The 23,178-nt window shown below is 38.7% G+C and overlaps 1 protein-coding gene across 1 annotated transcript; it reads left to right on the top strand.

The window, feature by feature from the left end:
* The first annotated feature begins 810 nt into the window (after window positions 1–810).
* Window positions 811–22,745, top strand: LOC145555031 (uncharacterized). The gene is made up of 27 exons (XM_081616122.1): window positions 811–1,428; window positions 1,899–2,010; window positions 2,818–2,941; window positions 3,967–4,360; window positions 4,452–4,529; window positions 5,568–5,663; window positions 5,736–5,789; window positions 8,270–8,323; window positions 8,413–8,466; window positions 8,546–8,599; window positions 8,667–8,720; window positions 8,809–8,862; window positions 8,940–8,993; window positions 9,370–9,423; window positions 9,528–9,572; window positions 10,700–10,753; window positions 10,838–10,891; window positions 10,981–11,034; window positions 11,176–11,247; window positions 11,333–11,368; window positions 14,203–14,247; window positions 14,334–14,366; window positions 15,057–15,203; window positions 16,418–16,594; window positions 17,162–17,252; window positions 18,378–18,455; window positions 18,749–22,745. Exons 2-27 carry the CDS (start codon window positions 1,932–1,934, stop codon window positions 18,952–18,954), a joined length of 2,295 nt encoding a protein of 764 aa, XP_081472248.1. The 5' UTR covers window positions 811–1,428; window positions 1,899–1,931; the 3' UTR covers window positions 18,955–22,745.
* The last annotated feature ends 433 nt before the right edge of the window (window positions 22,746–23,178 follow it).

The following is a 23,178-nucleotide window of genomic DNA, read 5'->3' as shown; positions in this document are numbered from 1 at the left end:
TTTTTGAATTATAGTGGCAAGCAAAAAGTATCCCCACCAATTTAACTTGTTCACATTTTGTTGAGTTTCAATGATAACCCTCTATGCATTTCAAAGTTGTAAAGAACGAAAATAACAGTTTCTTTTTAAATGTACAAATAGAAGTTCAGAGTTGTGTTGTGTTCATCCAATTCCCCGAAGTCAAAACTTTCTAGGACTTTCTTTAATTACAGCTGCATGGTCTTTGAGGCATGTCTTCATTAACTTCACTCAACTGTACACTGAAACTGGTGTTTTTCTTAGCAAAGTGGTCTTGCTATAAATTGTAGACTGGAAGTAGGTGAGGGCTATCCCCCCATCCAACCCTACATTCACATAAAGTCCTAGCTGTATGATAAATGTCACTGTTCTTCTGGAAGATGAGCTCTGCACCAACGTTAATGTCTTTAAGTGTTAGCATTTGTCTTTAAGTGTTAGCATTTGACCACACGTAGCATTTTGTTTGAAGAACAACCTGATGTTATGGCATAGTTTTTTTTTCCCATATCTGGAAAATATGATCGAACAATGCAAAACTTGGAACATTGTCTTATCAAATCAATTTCTCAACTGTTTTCTCCCGGACCTGTCCGATGTGTGCCTCATTGTGTTTTTTATTATACTTCTGTTAAAAACTGATTCACGATGATGTGCTTCTTTGTTCTGGTGTATCACATGAAATCTCAATAAAGCATATTGTGATTTGTGGATGTCATGTGGCAAGATGCAGAAAGGTTCAACTGGCCACGAGTACTTTACAGGGCACCGAGTGTGTGCTGTTTAGCTGTTATCTTTTGTAAATAGTGCTTCACTGATCTTCTGTGTGGTGATTCAGTCGGGTTGGAATGTTTGCAGAACACCTCGTGTTTAACTGTGAAATACTACGCCTTCCTCTCAGCTAGAAAGTGTAGATGATGAAACACTTAAATTTAAAAATAATGTTTTAAAATCTACTTTAAAATAGGGTATGTTTAAGATTTTGTTGGAATCAAATTTCTAAGATCTACAAAAAAAGCACACTCCATACCAATGCACAAAGCCACTTACGGACATTTTCTTGAAGGCCTAATTGTCTTGCATTTTCAACACTTTAGGTATTGTACCTTTTAAATGTTCCAACTTGCTGTATCTGCCTTTTGCTCCATCTGTTAAACAAGTGTGGCAGACTGAGGTCTGTTAATATGACCAGTGTCTTGCTGGCCTATGAGGAGAGACAGATTCCCTTAGGGACCACAGGTGGAGTGGAGCTCAGGGGACAGGCTCCTCTGGGCTCCTGAACCTCTGTGTGTGAATGGCCCTCCTGCTCAGCACAAACTCAGGCCCTCAGGCTGCACTTTAAACTGGGATATATCATCACTGCAGGACCTGCATACGTTCTGTCAGCAGGAGCCCTGAAAACTTCAAGAACATGTGAGTAACTTGCTGTTTTTTCTCTCTCTCTCTCTATTAAGAAATACGTTGTGAACGGTTGGGACAAATGACGTTAAGAGGACCTCTTTGTAATTTTCATTTATAAAGATTCAATTAAATTTATTTGATTTACAAACCCATTACATGTATTTTCTGTCCTATTTGTCAGGTATAAAACTGAATGCAATTTAACCTTAAGCCATTGATGTTTGAATTACTCACCTGAAATTCAGAAGAAAATGCCTCGACTGGTTAGGATGCTTAATTTGCTAACAAATTCACATTTAAATATTGTTTTAAGTTAGTTTTATTTTTCTCTATTTTCTACTTCAGTCTTTCCTGGTTACTTATGATATATTTTATGCATTGGATTTTGAACATAAGGTTCCTATTTAATAATGCAACGCACCAATTAGTCTGATTTGATCTTATTTAGTTTACATGACTTAAACTGAACTTTTGTATCACAGGTACTCCTAAACTCCAGTCTTTAATCATCAAAAATGCCAGTCTTCAGGGATATGCTGCTGTTTGTGGCAATCGTTTCCATCTCGGCGTCAGTCCATTGTCAAAAATTGCCAAGTAAGTTTAAATCATGTGATATCTGCATTAATGTAGCATGTTTAAATAAATCTGACATCATTCTGCACACAGAAACAGTATGTTGGTAGAGCATGATTATGCAATTCTAATCTTACATTTTAAAGAGATAGCTGAATCAAAGTAGGCAATCTAGTAAAAGTAGAGAAAAAACATTTGTGAAGATTTTTTTTTTATAAATTTTTTTTTCACCATGGTTGCTGTATTTCCATAGTGTGACCAGCAGGTGTCAGTGTGTCACCGTTCCTCAGTCAGTATTTCCAGTAGAGTCAGTGTAGCTGTTCTGAGGTCATCCTGAGGTTAATGTGTGTACATAAAGCTTCAATGTGCTGCCACTGGGGCTCGATGCCACTGTAAATTAACCAGCTGGCACAATGCTTCTTTGACTGAATTAACTGCCAATAAAAATGTACAGTACGGTTAGGAGAGAAAACAGGACATTTCCTCTGCTTACGTCTAAATATATGAAATCAGAACCTCGTCCAGCTTTCATTCACAATTTCTTGCCTTAAAAGACACACTATAGTCACACTGGGCTAATACAAACTCAAACACAAATCACTGTGTGTTGAAAGTTCAGGAGCCAAAATACACCTTCAGGAAAAATAAACATGCTGCTCGAGCATAATGGCTTTGATGGATTGCGTCATTATTCACAACACTGAGTAATGCAGCTACTTTACAGAAATCAGTGATATCAGCCCTGACGTATGATTCAGAAGCAGACCAGCTACTCTAATTGTTAAACTGAAGTGACGTCAAACTATGACTAAATGTTTGTGCTGTGAGGTTTTGATCTGCTGGAGGAGTTCCATGTTCCTGAGTCGAAAGGAGTGAAGAGAGTGGATGGGTCTGAAGCTGAGGCAGTTGCCTACCGCATCAACCCGTCCGTTCATTTGCAGAAGACACTGAGGTATTGTTCTTCACTAGATAATCCAGTAGTATTACATGAAAAGGAAATTATGCATTCAAGCTGACTTGGTTTCACTTACTTGTCCATGCTTACATGCGCATGTGTTCCATAAAAAATAATCATGTTTGCACGTGTTTAAAGCCTGTTAAAAGTATTTTCTGTCCTATTTAAAAAGTAAAAAAACAACAACATAAATTTCAGAAACATATCTTCTGTTACTGTAAGCAACAAGCTGTGAATAATATTAACACTACTGCACCATCTGTTGTCGTCTTCTGATAGAAATACTGCATTCAAGCTTCTCTTTGGCTAAGGTCTTCTCTCCAAGGTTTACATTCCAGCAGGACAATGTCCTGGAACATACAGCAAACGCTACAGTAAAATGCTTTAGATCATGGGTGTCCTGCTCCAGTCCTCAACGGCCGGTTTCCTGCCAGATTTAGACGTGTCTCTGCTCCAACACAGCTGATTCAAATGGTCCAACTCGCTCCTCAGCATGTCAAAATTCTGCACAGGCCTGCTGACGAATCGTTGTTTGATTCAAGTGTGTTGAACAAGGCCAAGACCTAAAACATTCAGGATGCCAACCCTTGAGGGATGGGTTTAAACTCGTCTTCTTCAGAGCAAAGCAGTAGGATGTTTTGCAAAGCATTTAATGGATTGTGATAAGATTACACAGAAAACTTAACAGATAATAAAAATTAGCAACTGGTGAGATTTACTTCCAAATAAAGTGCTCAAATTGCTGCCGTGGCAATATTGTGAGGTTAACGGGATCTTAATTTTCATCTGGAGTATCATAACTTGATTTTAACCATTTCACAAAAACCAGATGTGGGTATTGCAGATGTTTCAAAAATCCGAATTTGATCATGGTTGGTCCATTTTAGACTCAATTGAATTTAGTTTATGAAACCCATCTGTTTCACCAAAAGCTCTTCAACGTTTTAGGTTTTTTGTTTTGTTTTGTTTTTTTTTTAGAATTATTCAGCTCTTTGAATCTTAATCTCAGTCTTTTTGCACAGTGATGTGTATCCAGATGGACTTCCCACTGAATACTCCATTATCACAACATTTAAAGTGACCAATGACACTGCTCAAACGTCCTGGAACCTTTGGCAAGTCAGTGACCCAGAAGGACGAGAACAAGTCGGCCTGCGTTTCCAGCCTGATGGACAGTCGTTGGACTTTTTTTACACTGGTCCACAGGGGACACAGATGGTCAGGACTTTCCAAGGTTTGCAAAAATTGTTTAACAGAGAGTGGCACAAGTTGGCTCTGAGCCTAAAGGGCAGCCAAGTAAGGCTGCTGATCGACTGCAAGGAGATCAGAGTGGAGAGCATCGATGAGCCAAGGCCAGTCATCCGAAAAGGCTACACATCCATCGTGAAACGGGCTGCAAGAGACCGATCCGCTTCCGTATGTTGTAATCTTGAATCTGAGTAACAATAAAATTTGTCAAAGTTTTAATAAAATAATTCATTTTCTGTTACGTCTTATTGTCATCTAGGTGGATCTCCAGCAGATGCAAGTGTCATGTGATCCAGAGCAGGCTTATTCAGAGAGCTGCTGTGAGCTCTCCGGTGTGGTAAGTTGTCTATAGTGCTAAAGAGATGTTTCCATACACTCATCATGGGCAAAATTGCCACATTAGTGTTGGATTATTAATGGAACATTTTAGCCATTTTTCCCCCAGAATGGAATGACCATCCAACAAACAACTTCTATAATCTGAGAAATCTAGGAACAGGCGCATAAGTTTGAATTTATTGTTAAGTTTTCTATAAAACACTTATGAGTAAAATCAGACCCACTTCCACAAGTATTAAGATGAATTTCTCTTCTCCAGTTGAAGACTTTTCCTTTCAGAAATGGTGGAGTTTATTTGGTTTTGTTTATTTACTGGTATGAATCTGCCTACTGACTTCCGTATTTTTAATGGATTGAGTTTGGAAACCATCCCTTAAACTTTTCCATTCCAATGCCATTGTTAACGTGTTTCCGGGACATCTTTACTGCTAGAACACCCACATGGGTCTATGTTTCAGCTGTCTAGCATTGGATTCAGGATAAAATTGAAGCAATAATAGAATAGTACCACTGGTAGTGAATCTGACACTCAGCATTGTACTACCACCATGTTTCACAGTTGATCCACTTGGTAAGGGTTCTTTTATTGCAGTGGGTGTATATATATATATATATATATATATATATATATATATATATGTGTGTGTGTGTGTGTGTGTGTGTGTGCGTGTGTGTGTGTGTGTGTGTGTGTGCGTGTGTGTGTGTGTGTGATATATGTGTATATGTACAATTTTGATCCAATGCAAATAAAGAAAAATTCTCAATAAATTTAAACTTGAACATCTAATTCCAGTTTGAAAAAAATAAATCACTTAAGAAATGCGTTGTATGAAAATTTTCCCTACCTGAAAAATAATGTTTCCTTCATGTGATTAAGAACAAGGAACAAGTTTAATGTGATACATATGCTCGTGACAAACTCATGTTCATCATGAGCATATGTAAACTCTGCCTTTTCAGCCTCAAACATTGATGCACTTCAGTTATTGTACAAAAGCGTTAAGCTTCAAACCTACGCTGGTGTCTGTCTGCCCAGTGCGGGGGATATGCAGAGATCGGCCTCACAGCTGGAAGAGCAACTTGTAAATGCCTGCATGGACAGCCAGGACTTCAGGGCTCTCCAGGGCCAAAGGTGATTGCACCTGCATGGAAAACTTGTACGTCACTTGAAACTATTCTGACATGCATGCCTCCTGATCCATAGGGTCACAGAGGGCTTCCAGGAAAACCCGGAGACCAAGGAAGACTGGGCAACTGGGTAAATAAATACAACATGTTAAACTGTCATGCAAGCATCGAGGCTTGCATAATACAATATGATTCATGTTCTCAGCATGAGTGCAATTGAGTTGTTCTCACTGCACCCTGAGGAGTTGAGTTGACTCTAAAATGACAGTGTAAGACTGTGGAAAATACAAGCAAGAAACTCGACTGAGACACCAATGAATGGAAACAGATCTCGAAACGAAGGCTCGAGATCTGCGTCTCGAGGGCTCCGAGTGTAGTCTTGTGATGATTCTTTTAAGGAGTCTGAGATAAACACAAATAAACACGTAATGGTACAGAATTTGTTTTTGCGGTTCCGAAATAGCAATTTCAGTATTAAAGTGTTAACCCCGTCAGTTTTCAAAGAAGGATTTCTCTCAAACTGGCTCAAGATAAGAGGATTTCCAATGGTTTTGAGTTTGGGAAGAAACCCAGCCAGATGTTCTAATGAGTCCCACACGCAGAAAAAAAAAACTGTTAGGCAATAACTGTACCCTCCGATGATCTGGTAATGAGCACGGGTCAACTGTTTAACCAAACTGCTATCCTATGGTAAGATTCACATGAATAATCAGATTTATCTCATGAAGACCTTATTGGGGGGGGGAAAACATGGAAGGTATTATTACAGAAGAAAATCCCCCGCTAAAGGAGCCAGTTGCACATACAAGAGCGAACCACAGACGCTGTTATTTCCACTTTGAATTTATGTCTTGTTAATCTCTTTGATGCTTTGCAGTAAAACTCCGAGAGTTTTAATAACCCTCAAGAGAATACGTGTTTAAGACGGAGATTTTTCTCCCCTTTTTTTTTTTTTTTTTTTTAACATGTGATGGCTTGGCGTTCCTCTTGTCCGCGGACTCAAACAAAACTCGTTCCGGTGCCTGAAGAAACACACATAGATGGACATACACCCAGAGCACATTTCCAGAGCTCTACATGCTACATGTTCATGTCTTCAGTTGTTGCTCATCTGGGAGGAAACATCTGTCTCCAGTAACTGGTTTAGAGTTTTGACCTCCTGCCAGCTTGTGAATCACAAAGCCGCAACTTATGTGCTTTCTAGACGCATCCAAGGAGGGCATGTACTGGCACAGGTACATGGATATGCCCATCTCAGGTGGTGGGTGGTCCTTCAGTCGGACAAGCTGCCCGGCCCACATAAATCCAATAAATGTCACAAAATCTCTGAGGTGAACCTCTGTCCAGCTGTCTCCACTGAATGCACACAGTTAGATGAAATGGTCAAATAAACTGACAACACAAAGGTGTCCGGGCCTTGTTTCAACAGTTTGTTGTCTCGGTTTAACGCAGGCAAAGCAATGGAAAGCGCTTTTCCATCTACAACTCAGGAAGTCACCATCTGTGCAAACAATTACTGTTGTATTTATGACTAATGTTTCCTGAATCTGGCTTTTCTATTTTTTTCCGCAAATGTGATAAATGCAACCCTTGCAAATTTAGGATCCCCCGAAATCCCATGAAACAAAAAGAAACAACACAATAACAGGTGCATTTTAGTAAATTGTACACAACATGATACATTAGTTAATTTTTTATTGATTTAGAACATTATTACTTACAGGTAAATAAAAAAAATCACATCCTGTAGCTCTTGTGAGGTACTAAGGAAGCCCAGATTGTTTTAATAGTTGTTTTCATTTCATCTGCTCCACACAACACAAGGAATCAGAAGCAAATTTCTCTTTCATTTTTAAATGACATTTTTCTTCCAATATTTTTCTGTCCTCTCAACTTTCCATTAATGTACTTGGATACAGCAATGACCTTGTGAGACTTATCTCCCTTGTGGAGCGTATCAGTGACCTTTCCCTGGACAACTGTCAAGTCAGCAGTCTCACTATGATTGTGAAAGGCATAGCATTCAGATTACTGTCAAAAAATATCTGCAGAATTTCCATAAAAATCATTGTATACTTTTATTTTTCTAATTAAATCTTAGTGTCTAATCACCCAAATTCCTATGGATAAATAATTAAAATATGTCACTCTGTGTAATAAATGTCCAATAAGTTTCAGTTTTCAGTGGAAATGAATAAACTTTTCTATAATATAATTTAAAACGTACCTCTATTTGGATATTTCATACCTACTAAATTCAAAATAGTACAAAGAAATCATAAAAAAATGTATACTGTAAAATATTTACCCTTAGCTTTGTTGTTTGTTTTACAAAATAAATAAATGTTGGACTTACCTACAGGTTTGGAAACTATTGAAAGTGGGTTCTTTCAATAGTTCTTTCAGAGCCTTACAAAAGTTACAAGCCGGGCTTACAGCTTCGGTTAGCGGGTTGCTTGAATGATTTGTTTATTTCCATTCATTTCTTTGGTGATATCAGCAAGAAAATCACAAACCACATCCTACACTTGTCACAAGAACACAGCTTCAGTATAAACAACACATTTAAAGTTCTGCAGTGGAACATGTCACGCTTGTGATTTCTTGTAGGGAATCCGTGGCAACACAGGGGACTACGGAAACATTGGTGAGACGGGACCAAAGGTGAGCTCCGTCTCTGGACCCGAGTGCTCCGCTGTTTTGCTGTCTCATGCATGGACTGAATTAATGAAGACTTATGTGCACATCCTCAGGGCGAGCAAGGAATCAAAGGAGAAAAAGGGATGAGAGGATCCTGGGGACAAAGGGTAATTTATTGCTTCTGTTCATCCTATCATTTATGATGAAACACCACAAGTGTGCATGAACGGGATGCTGTGTTCGCAGGGAGAGAGAGGTCCGCAAGGGCTGAAAGGACTAAAAGGATCTGCGGGCTTTAAGGTATGCTTGTTGCTGCAGTTGCACGATTTCAAAGCTAACTTTTAATTGGACGTATTTGCAATCAAAGGGAATTCGTGGACTTACTGGAGACAATGGAGAGGCTGGGAAAGCAGGGGAAGTGGTATGGTTACTTGTTCAGTTTCAGGAGTAAAACCCTTTAAACACAGTCATATAACTGCTGTATTAATTACTCTTTTATTTCCTTTAAGGGCACTAAAGGGCTTCAAGGATATCCAGGGATTCCAGGGTTTGAAGGAGTGAAGGTATTTGTGTGTCTTTCCTATTTAGATGATTTGCTTCTCATTTTAAATCATCAGAACTCATCTCTCTGCATTTTCAGGGCCAAAAAGGGAATTCTGGGGCTACGGGGCGGCCCGGACCCAGAGGAAAGCAGGTGGGTTGTGGTGGGAATCCCTGTTCCATTATCCACAGTGGGACATGCTTAATGTTTTGTTTCTATGTTCACAATCCCCCCATGTGACCACAGAGGGCTATTAAATCATCTCTGACGGGGTAAAACACTGGAATCAGACTGCAGTGGGTTTTTGGCTGTTGTGCCGTTTCCATAAACAGCATTAGTTCATGTGGCTAGATTTTGGCGCAGATGTAAAGGCCTGAACTGTATCAACATGAGCGAATGAGTCACTGAAAGAAGAGCCTAAGCCGCATTGGTAATCCCTTGTGCTGTAAACGAAAGAGGACTTCCCCGTTCATTGTGTTGTCTCAGAGTAACTTTCTAATCGGTTTTGTTTCACATGCTGACTTGACAGGGTATTGTAGGGGATCCTGGAGAAAGGGGAGCTCCTGGAGAGAAGGGAAGGCCTGTGAGTATGAAATGAGATATTAAAAATGATCAAAGAAAAAAATATATATGTTAAGTGAAATTAATGTGATTTTTGATATTTTTTTTTTTACTTGTAAAATTCAGGGTATCCAAGGACCTGTAGGCAGAGCTGGGACTATTGGATCAAAAGTAATGATAAAGCCGACACAAACACTGCATTACATAACACAATGGTTCTCACATTTTGTATCACAAGTATGTCAAAAAATATTAAGTTTTCTAAGTACCGCCATTTTCCCTGATGTTTTTAAACGTCACAACAGGAAATGGACATTTCCTGTTCGGTGAAAAAGAAAATGTATGTGCTTAATTGGACAAATGATGCAATTTCAATTTTCTTTCTTCTACTGACAGCTTTACATTTTCCTAGTATAGAAAATGATGAGAAAGATCCTTATAAGTTGGAATTCTGAAAGGTAAAACGTCTATCAGCTCTTAACTCTATGTCCAACATGGCTGCCTTGCTTATGAAGCATTTATTTGCACATTTGACATTTTCTCTCATTAGGTCTTTTGTACATTCAGCACTTCTCGACTTACTTTAGTAAACATGATGCTGCAGAAATCAAAATGTGGTAAATATGTTTTCCTAAGTCTGTGTTGCTGTTGTCATTTGCCTGATCACTGAATCTATCAATTATCACATCCCACTGGATTTTAAACTTGGAACCGTGACACAGTTAAGTTGGATTTTGAGTCATTTTCATATGCAAGTTCTAAATTTAGAGATTGATGGAACCCAAGTCATTTCAGCACCAGCCATGGTCCAATTCTGAGGGCAAACTATCGACTACATTGATAGTTGGATTACAGTATATTCAGTGTTTCGCTCTATTTTAAAGAGTGTGGTAGGAAAACATAGCATGAAACATTTTCTTATTCACTCTGTAGTGTGACATTGTCAAGTGTTTCACAAAGTCACCTGCTAATCAGTCTCCTTTTCTTGGATGCTTGCTGAAGTTGAGCTTTGAGACAAATCATAGAGAAAAGCACCAAGAAGTTCTGGGCCAGAGAATATGGCCTTATCTTGCCAGATTGAGCAGTAATAAATGTTTTAATTTGCAATGCACTCTTTAAATCATTTATTTAATTTTTGTGTGAATGTCCTGCACAGATTTAAGTTTTCCTTGCATACGCCATCCCTAACCCTTTTCACTACCAATGGCAGCTAACGAACCACCAGTCTGAGAACCATGACATTAACATACATTTGAAATACTTAGTACACTTTTTACTAATGGTTTGGACATCTCTAGGGTATTATTGGAGATCCGGGTTTACCTGGCAGAGATGGTGATCCAGGAATAGAGGTATTAGCTTCTGTTTTATACATTTCTCTTGAGTTTTTTGAGTGTCCTCTCATTATCCTGTAAATGTCATCTTTTTTCTTGCAGGCATATCAAGGACCCCAGGGTCTCAGTGGAAAACCTGGGCGTAGCGGTGGAAAGGTCTGATCTTTTTTCGGTTCCGTAAATAAATGTGAAATGGAGTTGTTTTTGGCAGATTAATTTATTGCCATTTGTATTTTTTTTTACAGGGAGAGAAGGGCACCCTGGGGCCAGCAGGAGAAATGGGTCCCCAAGGCCAAACTGTAAGTCACATTTTCAAGCCCTTCAGTCACTCCAGACAAGCATATAATACATTTTGTCTGTAAAGTAGTTTGCCATCTTAAAGGGAAGCGACAAAGAATAAAGCAGACTCTCCATTGGTTTATAAATGTCTTACTCTCTAGGGGCTGAGAGGTTACAAAGGTTCGGCGGGAAAGCCAGGAAGACCTGGATTTATTGGTCCACCTGGACCTACTGTAAGTGCTCCCAAAGAATTTTCTTGACTCTTTCAAACACCAGTTAATTTTCCTCAATCAATTAAAGCATGTCAACTCTTTACAGGGTCACGTGGGTGTACCTGGAAAACCAGGAATCAAGGTAAAACATCCTCTGACCATTAGAGACAGAGCGAAATGTTTCATGGTGGCTACTCAGGATTTATTTCCTGAGTCACTGAGTCACAAAGATTAAACGTTTTGCAGATGTACTGTCTTTCCAAATCGATACTTTTTACTGGTTTTGAAAGAAATGTTGCACTTTTAGGAATTCAACTAAAGATCCACTGAGTTAATATACAGACTACTTAAAAGTGTCACCTAAATTTCTGCAATGCAGTGCATGCAAATGGTAAATACATAACTGCTGTTGAGGCTTTACTGCCCTCGCTTGTAATGAGAGTGCATAATTATCAAAGTGCCCCTCTGGGCCTGTTCGTGATATTTACAGACTAAGCCAAGCCAACGAAGATGACAGATTTTCCAGAAAGCACAAACAGCTGTTTGAGTTTCCTTGGCATGCTGTGGCAAAGGTAAACAAATCTAATCAGAAAGAATCGACGCTTGGAGCAGAGCGCTGCCTCTACAAAAATATATATTTAGAGGCATGCAAGTGTGAGTTAATAAACATTAAAGTTAATGAGAATGAACAGGACTGTTCCTTAGGGATTGAAAAGTATGCCAAATTTTACATATGAAGATTAGCACTTGTCAGTGAAAAAATGAAGCTGATACACTCTGCAGAGAGAAAATGAAAGGAATTTTATTGTTTGTGTTCAGTGTTATTCCTCCATGAACTTGCAGCTTTGCAAAGTTGATGGTTTAACCTGAAATCTTGCATTTGTCAGGTTGCGCCTCAGTCCCACACATACTGGCTTCAGTAAGACACAACATCTGTTGAGTGCTTTTTCTACATAAGCTGCAGGACTGATCAGTTGAAACACAATAAAATCAAATCTAATCACTACATTTTATGGTGATTACAATAATTCACAACAAATAGCTAAACTTGGGCCAAAAAAGAGTTAAATTAAAAAAAAGGAAAAGAAAATTGTGAGCCCAAAGTTTTTCTTTTTTTAATTCATTGCTTTTTCTCTTAAAATAGGACACAATCTCCTAGAGATTATATTTTTATCTGGAGCAGTTACTAGAGGTGATAAGCCAACTCTACCAAGTAAACTGTCTTTTCTGATATGACTTGTTGATAATTAGACCAATAATATTATTTTTATGGTCCAACAAGTGTGGGTTTTTGCAAGTAATGTAACCCCCAGCCAACATGGCTGGCTGAAGTTGATGCTAAGATAATATTATGCATTTGGTTTGTGAAACTCTTGAAATGAAGCCGGACTTGTAACCACATTCACAAAAGGTTTGCTAATTTAGGCATCTATACAGAGGATCAACATTAGCATCCAGTGTCTCATTATTACCCACGTAGCTAACAAATGTATTATTCCCTCATTTAATCTGTGCTCAAACATGTAAGCATTTCAGACCCTAACGTTGTAAAAGTTGCAAGTTTTGTGCTTTTGTGCTATATATATATATATATATATATATATATATATATATATATATATATATATATATATATATAAAAATTCCCTTCTCACCCTCCGCGGGTGGTCTGTTTCATCCTCTGAGCTCGGGTCCTCTACCAGAGGCCTGGGAGCTTGAGGGTTCTGCGCAGTATCTTGGCTGTGCCTAGAACTGCACATTTCTGGACTGAGATGTCTGATGTTGTTCCTGGGATCTGTTTAAGCCACTGCTCCAGTTTGGGGGTGACTGCCCCGAGGGCCCCGATGACCACAGGCACCACTGTGGTCTTCACCTTCCAGGTCTTTTCCAGTTCCTCCCTGAGACCCTGGTATTTCTCCAATTTCTCATGCTCCTTTTTTCTGATGTTGTAATCACTTGGTATTGCTACATCCACCACAACGGCTTTCCTCTGTTCTTTATCCACCACCACAATGTCCGGTTGGTTCGCCATTACCATCTTGTCTGTCTGGATCTGGAAGTCCCACAGGATCTTAGCTCGGTCATTCTCCACCACTTTTGGGGGTGTTCCCCACTTTGATCTCGGGGCTTCCAGTCCATATTCTGCACAGATGTTCCTGTACACTATGCCCGCCACTTGGTTATGACGTTCCATGTATGCTTTCCCTGCCAGCATCTTGCACCCTGCTATTATGTGCTGGATTGTCTCAGGGGCCTCCTTGCACAACCTACACCTTGGGTCTTGTCTGGTGTGGTAGATCTGAGCCTCTATTGCTCTGGTGTTTAGGGCCTGTTCCTGGGCGGCCAGGATGAGAGCCTCTGTGCTGTCCTTGAGTCCAGCTTTCTCCAGCCATTGGTAGGTTTTCCTGACATCAGCCACTTCAGTTATTTGTCGGTGGTACATCCCATGTAGGGGCTTGTCCTCCCATGATGGTACTTCCAGCACCTTGTCTTCTGTTCCCCATTGCCTGAGACATTCGCTGAGCACATCGTCTGTTGAGGCTTTGTCCTTGATGTATTTATGGATCTTGGATGTTTCATCCTGGACAGTGGCTCTCACACCAGGATCTACAGCATTGACATTGGGATGTCATTCGGACTAGAGAAGTGTGGTCGGATGGTTACAAAGAGAGGGAAGGTCGCCCACACAGAAGGGGTCTCACTCCCAGAAGGAACAATAGCAGACATAGAGCACAGCTACAAGTACCTGGGAATACAACAAGCAAATGGCAACCTCGATGAGGTCACAAGGAAAGGAGCCACAGCCAAATACCTCCAACGAATAAGGCAAGTCCTGAGAAGCCAGCTCTATGGCAAGTACCATTGGTGGATGTACTTTTTAAAGTATTGTTAAAAAGTTGTGGTCGTTTATTTATTTTGGGAATATTTAATCTACAATCTATTTGGCAAGCTCTTACATTTAATTTTTTTACACAGGGTGACACAGGAATACAAGGAATTAAAGGAGTTAAAGGTGCAGAGGTAAGACTTCATGTATTGAATATGTTCTTTTTGTTTGACATTATTTCTCTTCTGTCTTTTCAATACTTAATTACTTGTTTTTACAGGGAGCAAAAGGAGTGAAAGGTCTAAATGGAAGGGTGAGCTTCAGTCTAAACTACTGATAATTATAATTATAATAGGGTGACCGATCTCTGAAACTGATCGAATTATCTATGTATTGAAAGAACAGAACTCATCTAATATAACTAGATTATAGCCAGTCGTGCAGCAAAAGTACTGACCCTATGGAAATGATTTCAGTTTATAAAAATAAAATAATCATCAATTGCCAGCGATGAGTTCTGTCACTCAGCAGAAAACTCGAGCAGGGGTGTCGTATTTAAATATGATACTCTTGGCTATATTTTGGTTGGGATCATCTCAATTCATTCATTTGATGGCACTTGCAAAGTTAATAGTTGGAAAAGTCCAACAATAACATTCCTTACGTATCTGGAGCATCTGCAGATGCGATAAGAGCAGAAACGCCCACTGCTACAACAAAATGAGTCTTGCACATTTCTCAAATGTTATCTGTCACATTTGGTTTCTGTTTTGAAATGTTCATGCATATCTCCAAACTTGTAAAAAAAACAACAAAGAAAACAAAAAAACAACAACAACCAAACTCTAGGCTTTTATTATAAGATCAGGAATTTTCAGGTTTGTTTTATTTTGGCTGTGATAGCTGTATTGTAGAGGCCTAAATTTTGAGCTTATGTTTTTTTTTTTTTTGATATATCTGATCTGCTGCTCTATCCTCTCCCTGTGCAATTAATGATCTGTAGGTTGGAGACAGAGGTGAGCCAGGTGCTCAGGGAGGCAGGGGGAAGCGTGGTCCTGCAGGCCTACCCGGTCGTTCAGGTCCTGTTGGAGGAAAAGGGATTCGAGGTGAAGGAGGACCTGATGGATTTCAGGGACTCCCAGGACCGCCTGTAAGTAATGAAAGCAGCATTAATACAACAATGTTATCTACTGCAAGGAGGATGTGTTTTCCATGATTTACCAAATTTGTGAAGCAGCATGGCCTGGAGTTGATCAGCTTGAGGTAAAGCAACCTTAGCTCATCTGCAGTGCTGAGTCTATTGCCCTTCATGATCTTCTTGACAATATATCACAGATTTTCTAGGTGGCTTAGGTCAGGTTAGTTTCTTGGTTAATAAAGCTCAGTTATAATATGTTTATTACACCAGATATCACTACTTTGGTACAGTGTGGGCTGGTACCAAGTCCTAGTAGATGGTTGCATCGATTTTGGACTTGAGAAAACACAGTGGAACAACACCAGCAGATGACATGGCTCCTTAAAACATCAACAATTGAAAACTTCATACTAGACCTGAGGCAACGTGGATTTCGTACCCCAGACTCTGAGACATTGGTTTTATAACTGAAATGAACCACTGACCCCAGCCTATTAATTTATTCAAAACTGTTTAATGGGCTTCTCTTCCAAATCTTCTCAGGACTGCAGTTATCTCCATGGTAGTGTGCTTTTTTTCCCACCACAACTGTAGTCTTTAATTATTTTTTCCTTAATACGTTTGAATACATCCCTTTGGCAATAGACTTTGTTCTTTGCAATTAACTTTTGCAACCTATTGGTGCCTGCCTAATGGTTAAATCAGCAGTCTTTCATTAACATTTTATTCAAGCTGAACTTTGATTTTTTTTTTGTTGTGAAATCTAATCATCCTATTTAATAGACATTATACAAGAAACAAATTACTCTTGTTCTAATGTTTTTTTTTTGTTGTTGCAAAAATAAATACAAGTTTAATTTTCTGAACATCATTACTGACAAAAATTCGCCCTCTGATGACATTTTAATTTGTTGAGGTGCAGTCATACTAGTTTTTCAGTCTGTTCTTGAGTAACGGCACCAAGAACAACAGAGTAGTATTTTTCTTAGTAATTCTGTTGCTATCAAGCCCACACATTTTTTAGTAACACATTTACTGTCAAGAACACATGCAGCCAGCTTCTCGTTAGCTCAGAGTTGTGCGTGAGTCACAGGAACACTTACATTTAGTGTGGTTGCAAACTCGCTCACTAAATCTCCTCAGAGACTCAAGTAATTGCTCCAAATTGACCTGTTCCACAGCCAGGTGACCTGCAGGGATGTCTTTACTAATGATTTTTCACACAGGGCCCAACGCTTCCAGCTGAACATGTGATTGAGGTCTGTAAGAAAGTGGTCCTGGAGCAGATGTCCACCTTTGCCAACTCAGTAAAGAGGACGTGTGCTGCAGTTTGTCCTCTCTACGGGGACGTTCCCATGGGCGCCCCCGGTCCCCCCGGACAGAAAGGACCCACGGGACCTCCTGTAAGTTTTGCTATTGTTGATGAAGCATCAGGCTGAACTCCTGCAGAACCTTTGGCATCAGAGCATACATGTATGCATTGCTCACATTGACTTTTGTTCTTCCGTCTGAGCCACATGCAAACGCATTGCAAGGGTTTGGACTGGACTGGGAATATTAAAGTATTTGGCAGAAAAACTCGGAATGAAAACATTGCAATTTTCCACGTCTCCATGAGGACAAATAAGGAGTTGCAGACAAGACAAGACACTTGGTCTGTGTTGAGTGTTTCTTGGCTGTCTTTCAATTGGACAGCCTTCCTCACATTATACAATGCAGAATCAATTCATGTTCCACGGCTCTTCACTGCAGGAATTCTAAAGCTGAAAAATATTTTTGAAGCCGTGACTCCATTGAATTGTTCAATATTTATAGTTATGCTCAGTAACCTTGATGTTTTGCTGGTCATTGGCAAAATGCACAGCTCTTAAGTTTTATAAAGAAATGTATTTAACCTTACTACAATTTTTTATAGACTCTTTTGTGTCGTATAGTGTAACTAGCAACTTGTCTTGTGATGGTGTTGCCAGGGTGACCCTGGTACTGATGGTGTTGCTGGGGAAATGGGCCTGCCAGGATTCTATGGAGAAGGTGGTGAGCCAGGTCGACAAGGAGAATCAGGTATTAAAATCATGTTTTAGGAATGCAATTTGTTCATAGCAAAAACTGTAAAACACTGTTTTCAATGCAGATCTATGTATTCGCATCCACCTGAATAATGTGTAGTTGAGCCACTGTCTACAGGGACTGTCATTCACAACCCCTGATCAGAAAAAAGAGCAAATATCTAGTAAGCAGCAATTAATACCTTTTTGAGCTCAAATAATACCATGTAACAATTTGCACATTGGAGCTGTGTGCAGTTTTCTCCACCAGTTAGAGGAAGAACTTAGTATTTAGTCTTTGTGTAAGGAGCCTTATCATGACACTGCATTTAATGGACTATTTGCTTCATGGCAAGAGAGCCAAAGCAATGACGGAATAGAATATCTACAATGTCAGTGTTTCCTCGAGAATTTCAATAAATTACTTGGAGCTCTGAGGTTCCATCACTATTTCTCCTTTAAATATTCTGATCTACACTTGTACATGTGGGTCACCTATTATAAAAAATGTTTTGATGCTGCTGTCAGGCTTCTCTAGGCCCCTTACATAAGGCGACCATGAAACTCACCATGATGTGTATAAGGTGAACTACAACACCATCTCCACAGAAATATTCCTTATGAACTCAGGTAATCAGGGACCCTGTGAAGACCGTGTTTGTTTAGTATTAAAAATGGTGAAAAGTAATTCGGCCAATGTCAGTTCCTCACCTTGTTCATAATATGAGACAAAAATGTGAATCTGGTTGAAACATCTACATTAAGATAATAATGCCTGCTGTCGTTTGGGATGTTGTTGCTTTTGTGTTTTTCAGGAGAGGTACAGGGAGAAAGTCATGAAAAAAAAAATGTTTAATGAAAATCTACTTCAAGCGTTTACTGGTGATTTGAAATGTGATTTAAATACCTGCAGATGCTTCTCAGTGGTGAAGTTCCAGCGGCAGATAATATATTTCAAAGTATGTTTTCACAAGCATCTTAGGTTCTCATGCAAGCTGTTGAAATAACAAATTATTCCCAAACTGTTCCAAGACGTGTATCTTACAGTGATCGCTGAAACATTATCATGAATGATGCTGACACCTGGGTTTGCAGGTGTCAGATAGCTGCAAAAAAATTTATATTTTTGGATGAATTGCAGGTGACAGAGGAGAGCATGGTGATAAAGGAGTCAAAGGTTATGGCATTCCTGGCTTCACCGGCGATCAGGGACCAAATGGTAATTTAATCTTTTAATGTTGGTTGATTATTTATCTATAAAGAAGAGATATTAGGAGATATTAATTCATTCCCAGATTTGGGCTTGTTATAATTTTCAGACTGTGTTTTACTGATCCTTGGCTTTAATAAGTTCCAGGGAAACCATGTGGAGGTTTTCCGCAGAAGTGTTGTTACATCATAATGTGTTCGCCAAAACAGAAATAGTATTTCTGTGGAAGTTTTTTTTTTCCTGGAATCTGTAGAAAGAACATCTCTACTCAGCTAAAAGAACATTTCTGCCCCAATTCACAGGTCAGCGTGGGCGTCCCGGCAGAGCCTTTAATGGTCAGCCTGGAAAACCGGGTGAAAGGGGACATGCAGGCCGGCCGGGGCTCAGGGGCCACCCAGGTCTCAGGGGCCCCCCAGGCGTCTGTGTGACCTCTGGATGCGCTGAGCAGAACTCACTGCTCAGTGGGACACGCCAGCCAGCACCACAGAGGCTGAGAAATCGCTCCTAAAAGAAAAAAGAGTCTAACTAGGAGGATAAACTTTTATCAAAGTCTTCAGAACAAAGTGGTTATTTTTTTGTCTCTTGTCGGGTTGTTTAAAACATTTTAATGTAAATATTCTAAATAAACCTTTGCTGTAGTCTTGAAACAAATGTCTCCAGAGGAACCATTCAGAGGAACAAAATATAATTGTTTGAAACAAAAATAACAACTTTATTTTGGAGTTTTATATAAAATGATTTACTCACCTCTTACTGATCTTTAATCATCTAGGTTTTTTAAAATTTAAAAATAATGATAATTGAATCAACGCCGTGGTGTGTCATATCAAGGACAAATGTTGGGAGATGTGAAAAATGTATGCACATATTATGCCATGATGTTTGACTCTCAAGTGAATAAATAATTCTAAATAGGTAAACAGCTCATAGTTCTGTTTGACATATTTTCTGCACATATTTGACAGACCTTTGATAGCTTATTAAACTAAAAGGCTATTTTGTTGGAAGGCTAGGCTTTGCAGTAGCACTTCAGTGAAAGTGATAAAATGAATGAATGAAATCATCAACTTCTTCTATTTCCAGTTTAATTCAATTAAGTTAAACTCCACTTACAGAAAATGCCATTTCACACTTAAATCAACTTCTTCAAGGTCTCACTCAGCAGTAAGCAGGCTCACTTTGAGCTAAAACACGGTGTCTCTTTTCTTCATGAAATTTCTAAAACATTTACCTCCAAACAGACACATCAGGATGAGCTGCACTCTGGTTCGTCATGTAAAAACAACATTGCTAAGCTCAGGGTTTATTACTGTCTAATTAAGACTTCCCTTAACTTTTACAAAATGAGGAAGACAATAAAATGTTTATGATGTCTTCAGACATAATCTTTAGAATTAAAGCAGTAGTAATGTTTTTGTACCATGACCACAGATGGTAACAAAGCTTTTTGATGGAAAAGAAACAATAAAAAACAAAACAATGCATGGTGGTTTTTCATTCGCTCCAATGACTTTATGAGTGAAGTGAGCCAACTTGACTAATGATGATAATACACATATTTAAAGCTGCAATATGTAACTTCTACATAAGATATTTTTTGTATATTTGTTGAAACTATCACTATGTCACCCCAATATGATATAATCTATGAAAAACATTAAGCTCCTCTGGAACACATGCTTTTTAAAATAAAAATTACATACTGTAGCTTTTAGTTCCCATTATTCCTCGGCATTGACATGCGTGTAGAGTGGCTGAATTGGGTTCAAATACAGGGACCACAATGGAACTTGACTGGATTTGTCAGTGGATGTCCTTTACAGTGCTGTTTCAATTTTTCCATCATTATCAAAAATATATTTACTCATTAAAAAAGACTTTCGCGATGAGCTCTAGTCCCAAATGTGTTATTTGGGAGCTATATTAAATGCAGACAGTTATCCTCCTATCCTTTTGTTACTGCTGCATCATGTGTGCCTTCCTTGCAGCCCTCGTTTATTCAACCAAAGTATCCACCTCTGTCATGGAAACTATGACTAATTCATAATCCTGAATTTGCTTTCTGGGCTCAGCAGCTTGTTTCAGACCTTCTCACAATTTATTTCTGTGGCGGACCAGAAGAGCTCATGATGAACATGACTTGATTCATACAAGTTGAATAAAATGTCCCCGTACAGTTGAGCCTCAAAGTAATAGTGCTAAATCAAAAGTTATTCGAAGTCTTATGTCATCCACCAGACAGTTATTTCAACATTTAAGAGTGGCTGCCAGACCTTGTTCATGTGAACTTGTGCAAGGAACAAGCCAGTAGATTTTGGTTTTGATGACATGAACGTGAGAGCGTTTTTGAGGCTGTTACTGTAACTGCGACTGTAGATTTGTCTGTTTATACTAAGACAAGCTGCACCGCATCAACCAAGTAAACATACAGGCAAAGCATGATTTTACCAGGTAGATGCATAACAATCTGTCACTGATTTAATTTACAATTGAACATAATGCATTATGCACAAGTGGTATGTATGTTATATGTATGTTTAATCCATTTGTTTAATTTCTATTTCTTTCTAGTTAAGTTGTTTTTTAAAAAGACCACACATGATAATAAAGTCAAGTTTGCGGAGTTCAGTTTTAGCTGAAACATTTGATCTGCTGATGATCATGAGGAAAGTAGATGGAAAAACAAGAATTGGAGATTAATTACTTTTACATGGTTCTGTTTAAAGGTCTTGATGAAGGTATTTTGGGGCTTAGAGGCAATGCCAATCTGCAGATCGTCATTGCTTCAAGGCTGCTCAAAAGCATTCTTAGTGCATAAAGGTTCAAATTTTGGGGCCATCAGTTGTAAGGACTTTAGATGATTCAATTTAACATTCTATGTGCTGATCATCAGAGGGTGACACTCTTCCTATCTCTAAAATATTAGAGTGCTGCTTCTCAGTCCAAAACAGTTAGGTGAGGTATGGTGCCTTGCAAAAGTCCTTATTTATGAAGTAATGCATTATTGTGTTGCATTACGCAACGCTGTTAAAGTTCCAGGTGCTTAATATAAAGAAATTGAAGCTTAAAATCAAATCAAAACATCCTCCATGTTTAATGCAAAGGAATCGTGTACAGTTTAACCAATAAACATACAGATATGTTACAAGGAAATATATGAAAAAAATAATGTATTAACTTCATTGCAAGTCTGCATACCCTAAGCAAAAACTGTTGAAGCACATTTTAATAGGATTTTAGTTTAGCATTCAGTCTTCTCCGGTGTGTGTCCTCTCTATGTTCTTTAAATTGTTTAACCTTTGTGGACATTTCTTGTGCAGAGCCTGGGTGAAAACTATGCCACAATTTAGACAAGAGTCATCTTTTTATTACAAAATGTGAATCCGCATCTGGACAATATTCATGTCTGTTGAGGCATGTCCTTTAGTAAGGAAAATTATATCCAGCCCAGTGATTCAAAGGTTCCGTCCTTCGTCTATTCTGTGTCAAAACTACCAAAGACAGACTATGAACAAACAGCAGCAGACAAAGTACACATCCAAAAGTCTTCAGCAACAGGAAAAACAGAAGGATGTTACTCCTAAGCAATATTATATCAGTTATGTCTTCAAGCCATGAAATATTGTGGTGGCAATGTCATGCTGGAGGAAGGATATTTGGCAGCAAGCATCGATCTTCACTCATGGAAAGACAGATGGAGTTAAATAGAGGGGAAACCCCTGAAGTAGGAATGTTATGGTCAGCAAATCTGCAGTTCCTGTTTTTGCTCCACACGCTTGTTTGGTGATTATGCCCCTGGCATGGGTTGCCACTGGCAAATAATTGATTTTCAGAAAAAAGGATTTAACCAAGAGGTTTCCATGTTAAAAAAATGCAAGCTGAATGTATTTTTGTTTCAACTCAGAATACATTGTTTCTTTGCAAAAAAAAAAAAAAAAAACTATGTATAAGACACAATGGTATATCAATGTAATTTAACACATGTTCATATGTTAGAAGGGCCTAGTCAAAGTTCAGACCTAATTCCAATGCAGACCTAAAACTACTTTTGAAAGAAAATCAATCATCATATGACTGATTGAGTGATCAATTTCATGAAAACATACATTATTTCCATATACTAACAATCAACATTGGTATTGTTGTTTCTAAATGAATATTAACTTGTTTTCTTTGCGTCACTTGGGGTCTGAAAGCACTGTATCTTATTTGTTATTTTGACCATTTTTCATTTTCTGCAAATAAATAGAAACATTTTGCTTGGAATTTCAGACGTGTTGTCAGTAGTTCATAGAATAAAAGAACAATGTTCATTTTACTCAAGTATATATCTATGAACAGCAAAATCAGAGAAACTGATAATTAGCAGTTTTGCTAATGTCCCTTCCTTTTTACTAACTGTACTCCATTAAAAGTTTGAGAAACATGCAAGATGGAGAGCACATAAAAAACCACAAATTCATCTGAAACCATGTCTCTGCTCACGCAGTCATTAGAATTGGGTTGCACACGATGCATACAGCTATTTGGTTTCTAGTCTCACTTTAATTTATGTATGTTCTTACAAGCTAACGTGGTGGCATTAAGTTCAAAACAAATGTCATCTAATTACAGCGGTTTCACTGAAGTATAATTATGGTAATGTCTTCTTGCTTATTTCGTTGTCCTCATGTTTCCAGATCTGACCTCAAAAATCATAGTGGCCATCTCAGCGGAAATAAATAGACTGGTT

The sequence above is a fragment of the Poecilia reticulata genome, chromosome 15 (assembly GCF_904066995.2).
Source record: "Poecilia reticulata chromosome 15, P_reticulata-male-v2, whole genome shotgun sequence".
NCBI lineage: Eukaryota > Metazoa > Chordata > Actinopteri > Cyprinodontiformes > Poeciliidae > Poecilia > Poecilia reticulata.
This window is presented reverse-complemented; position numbering and strand designations above follow the sequence as displayed.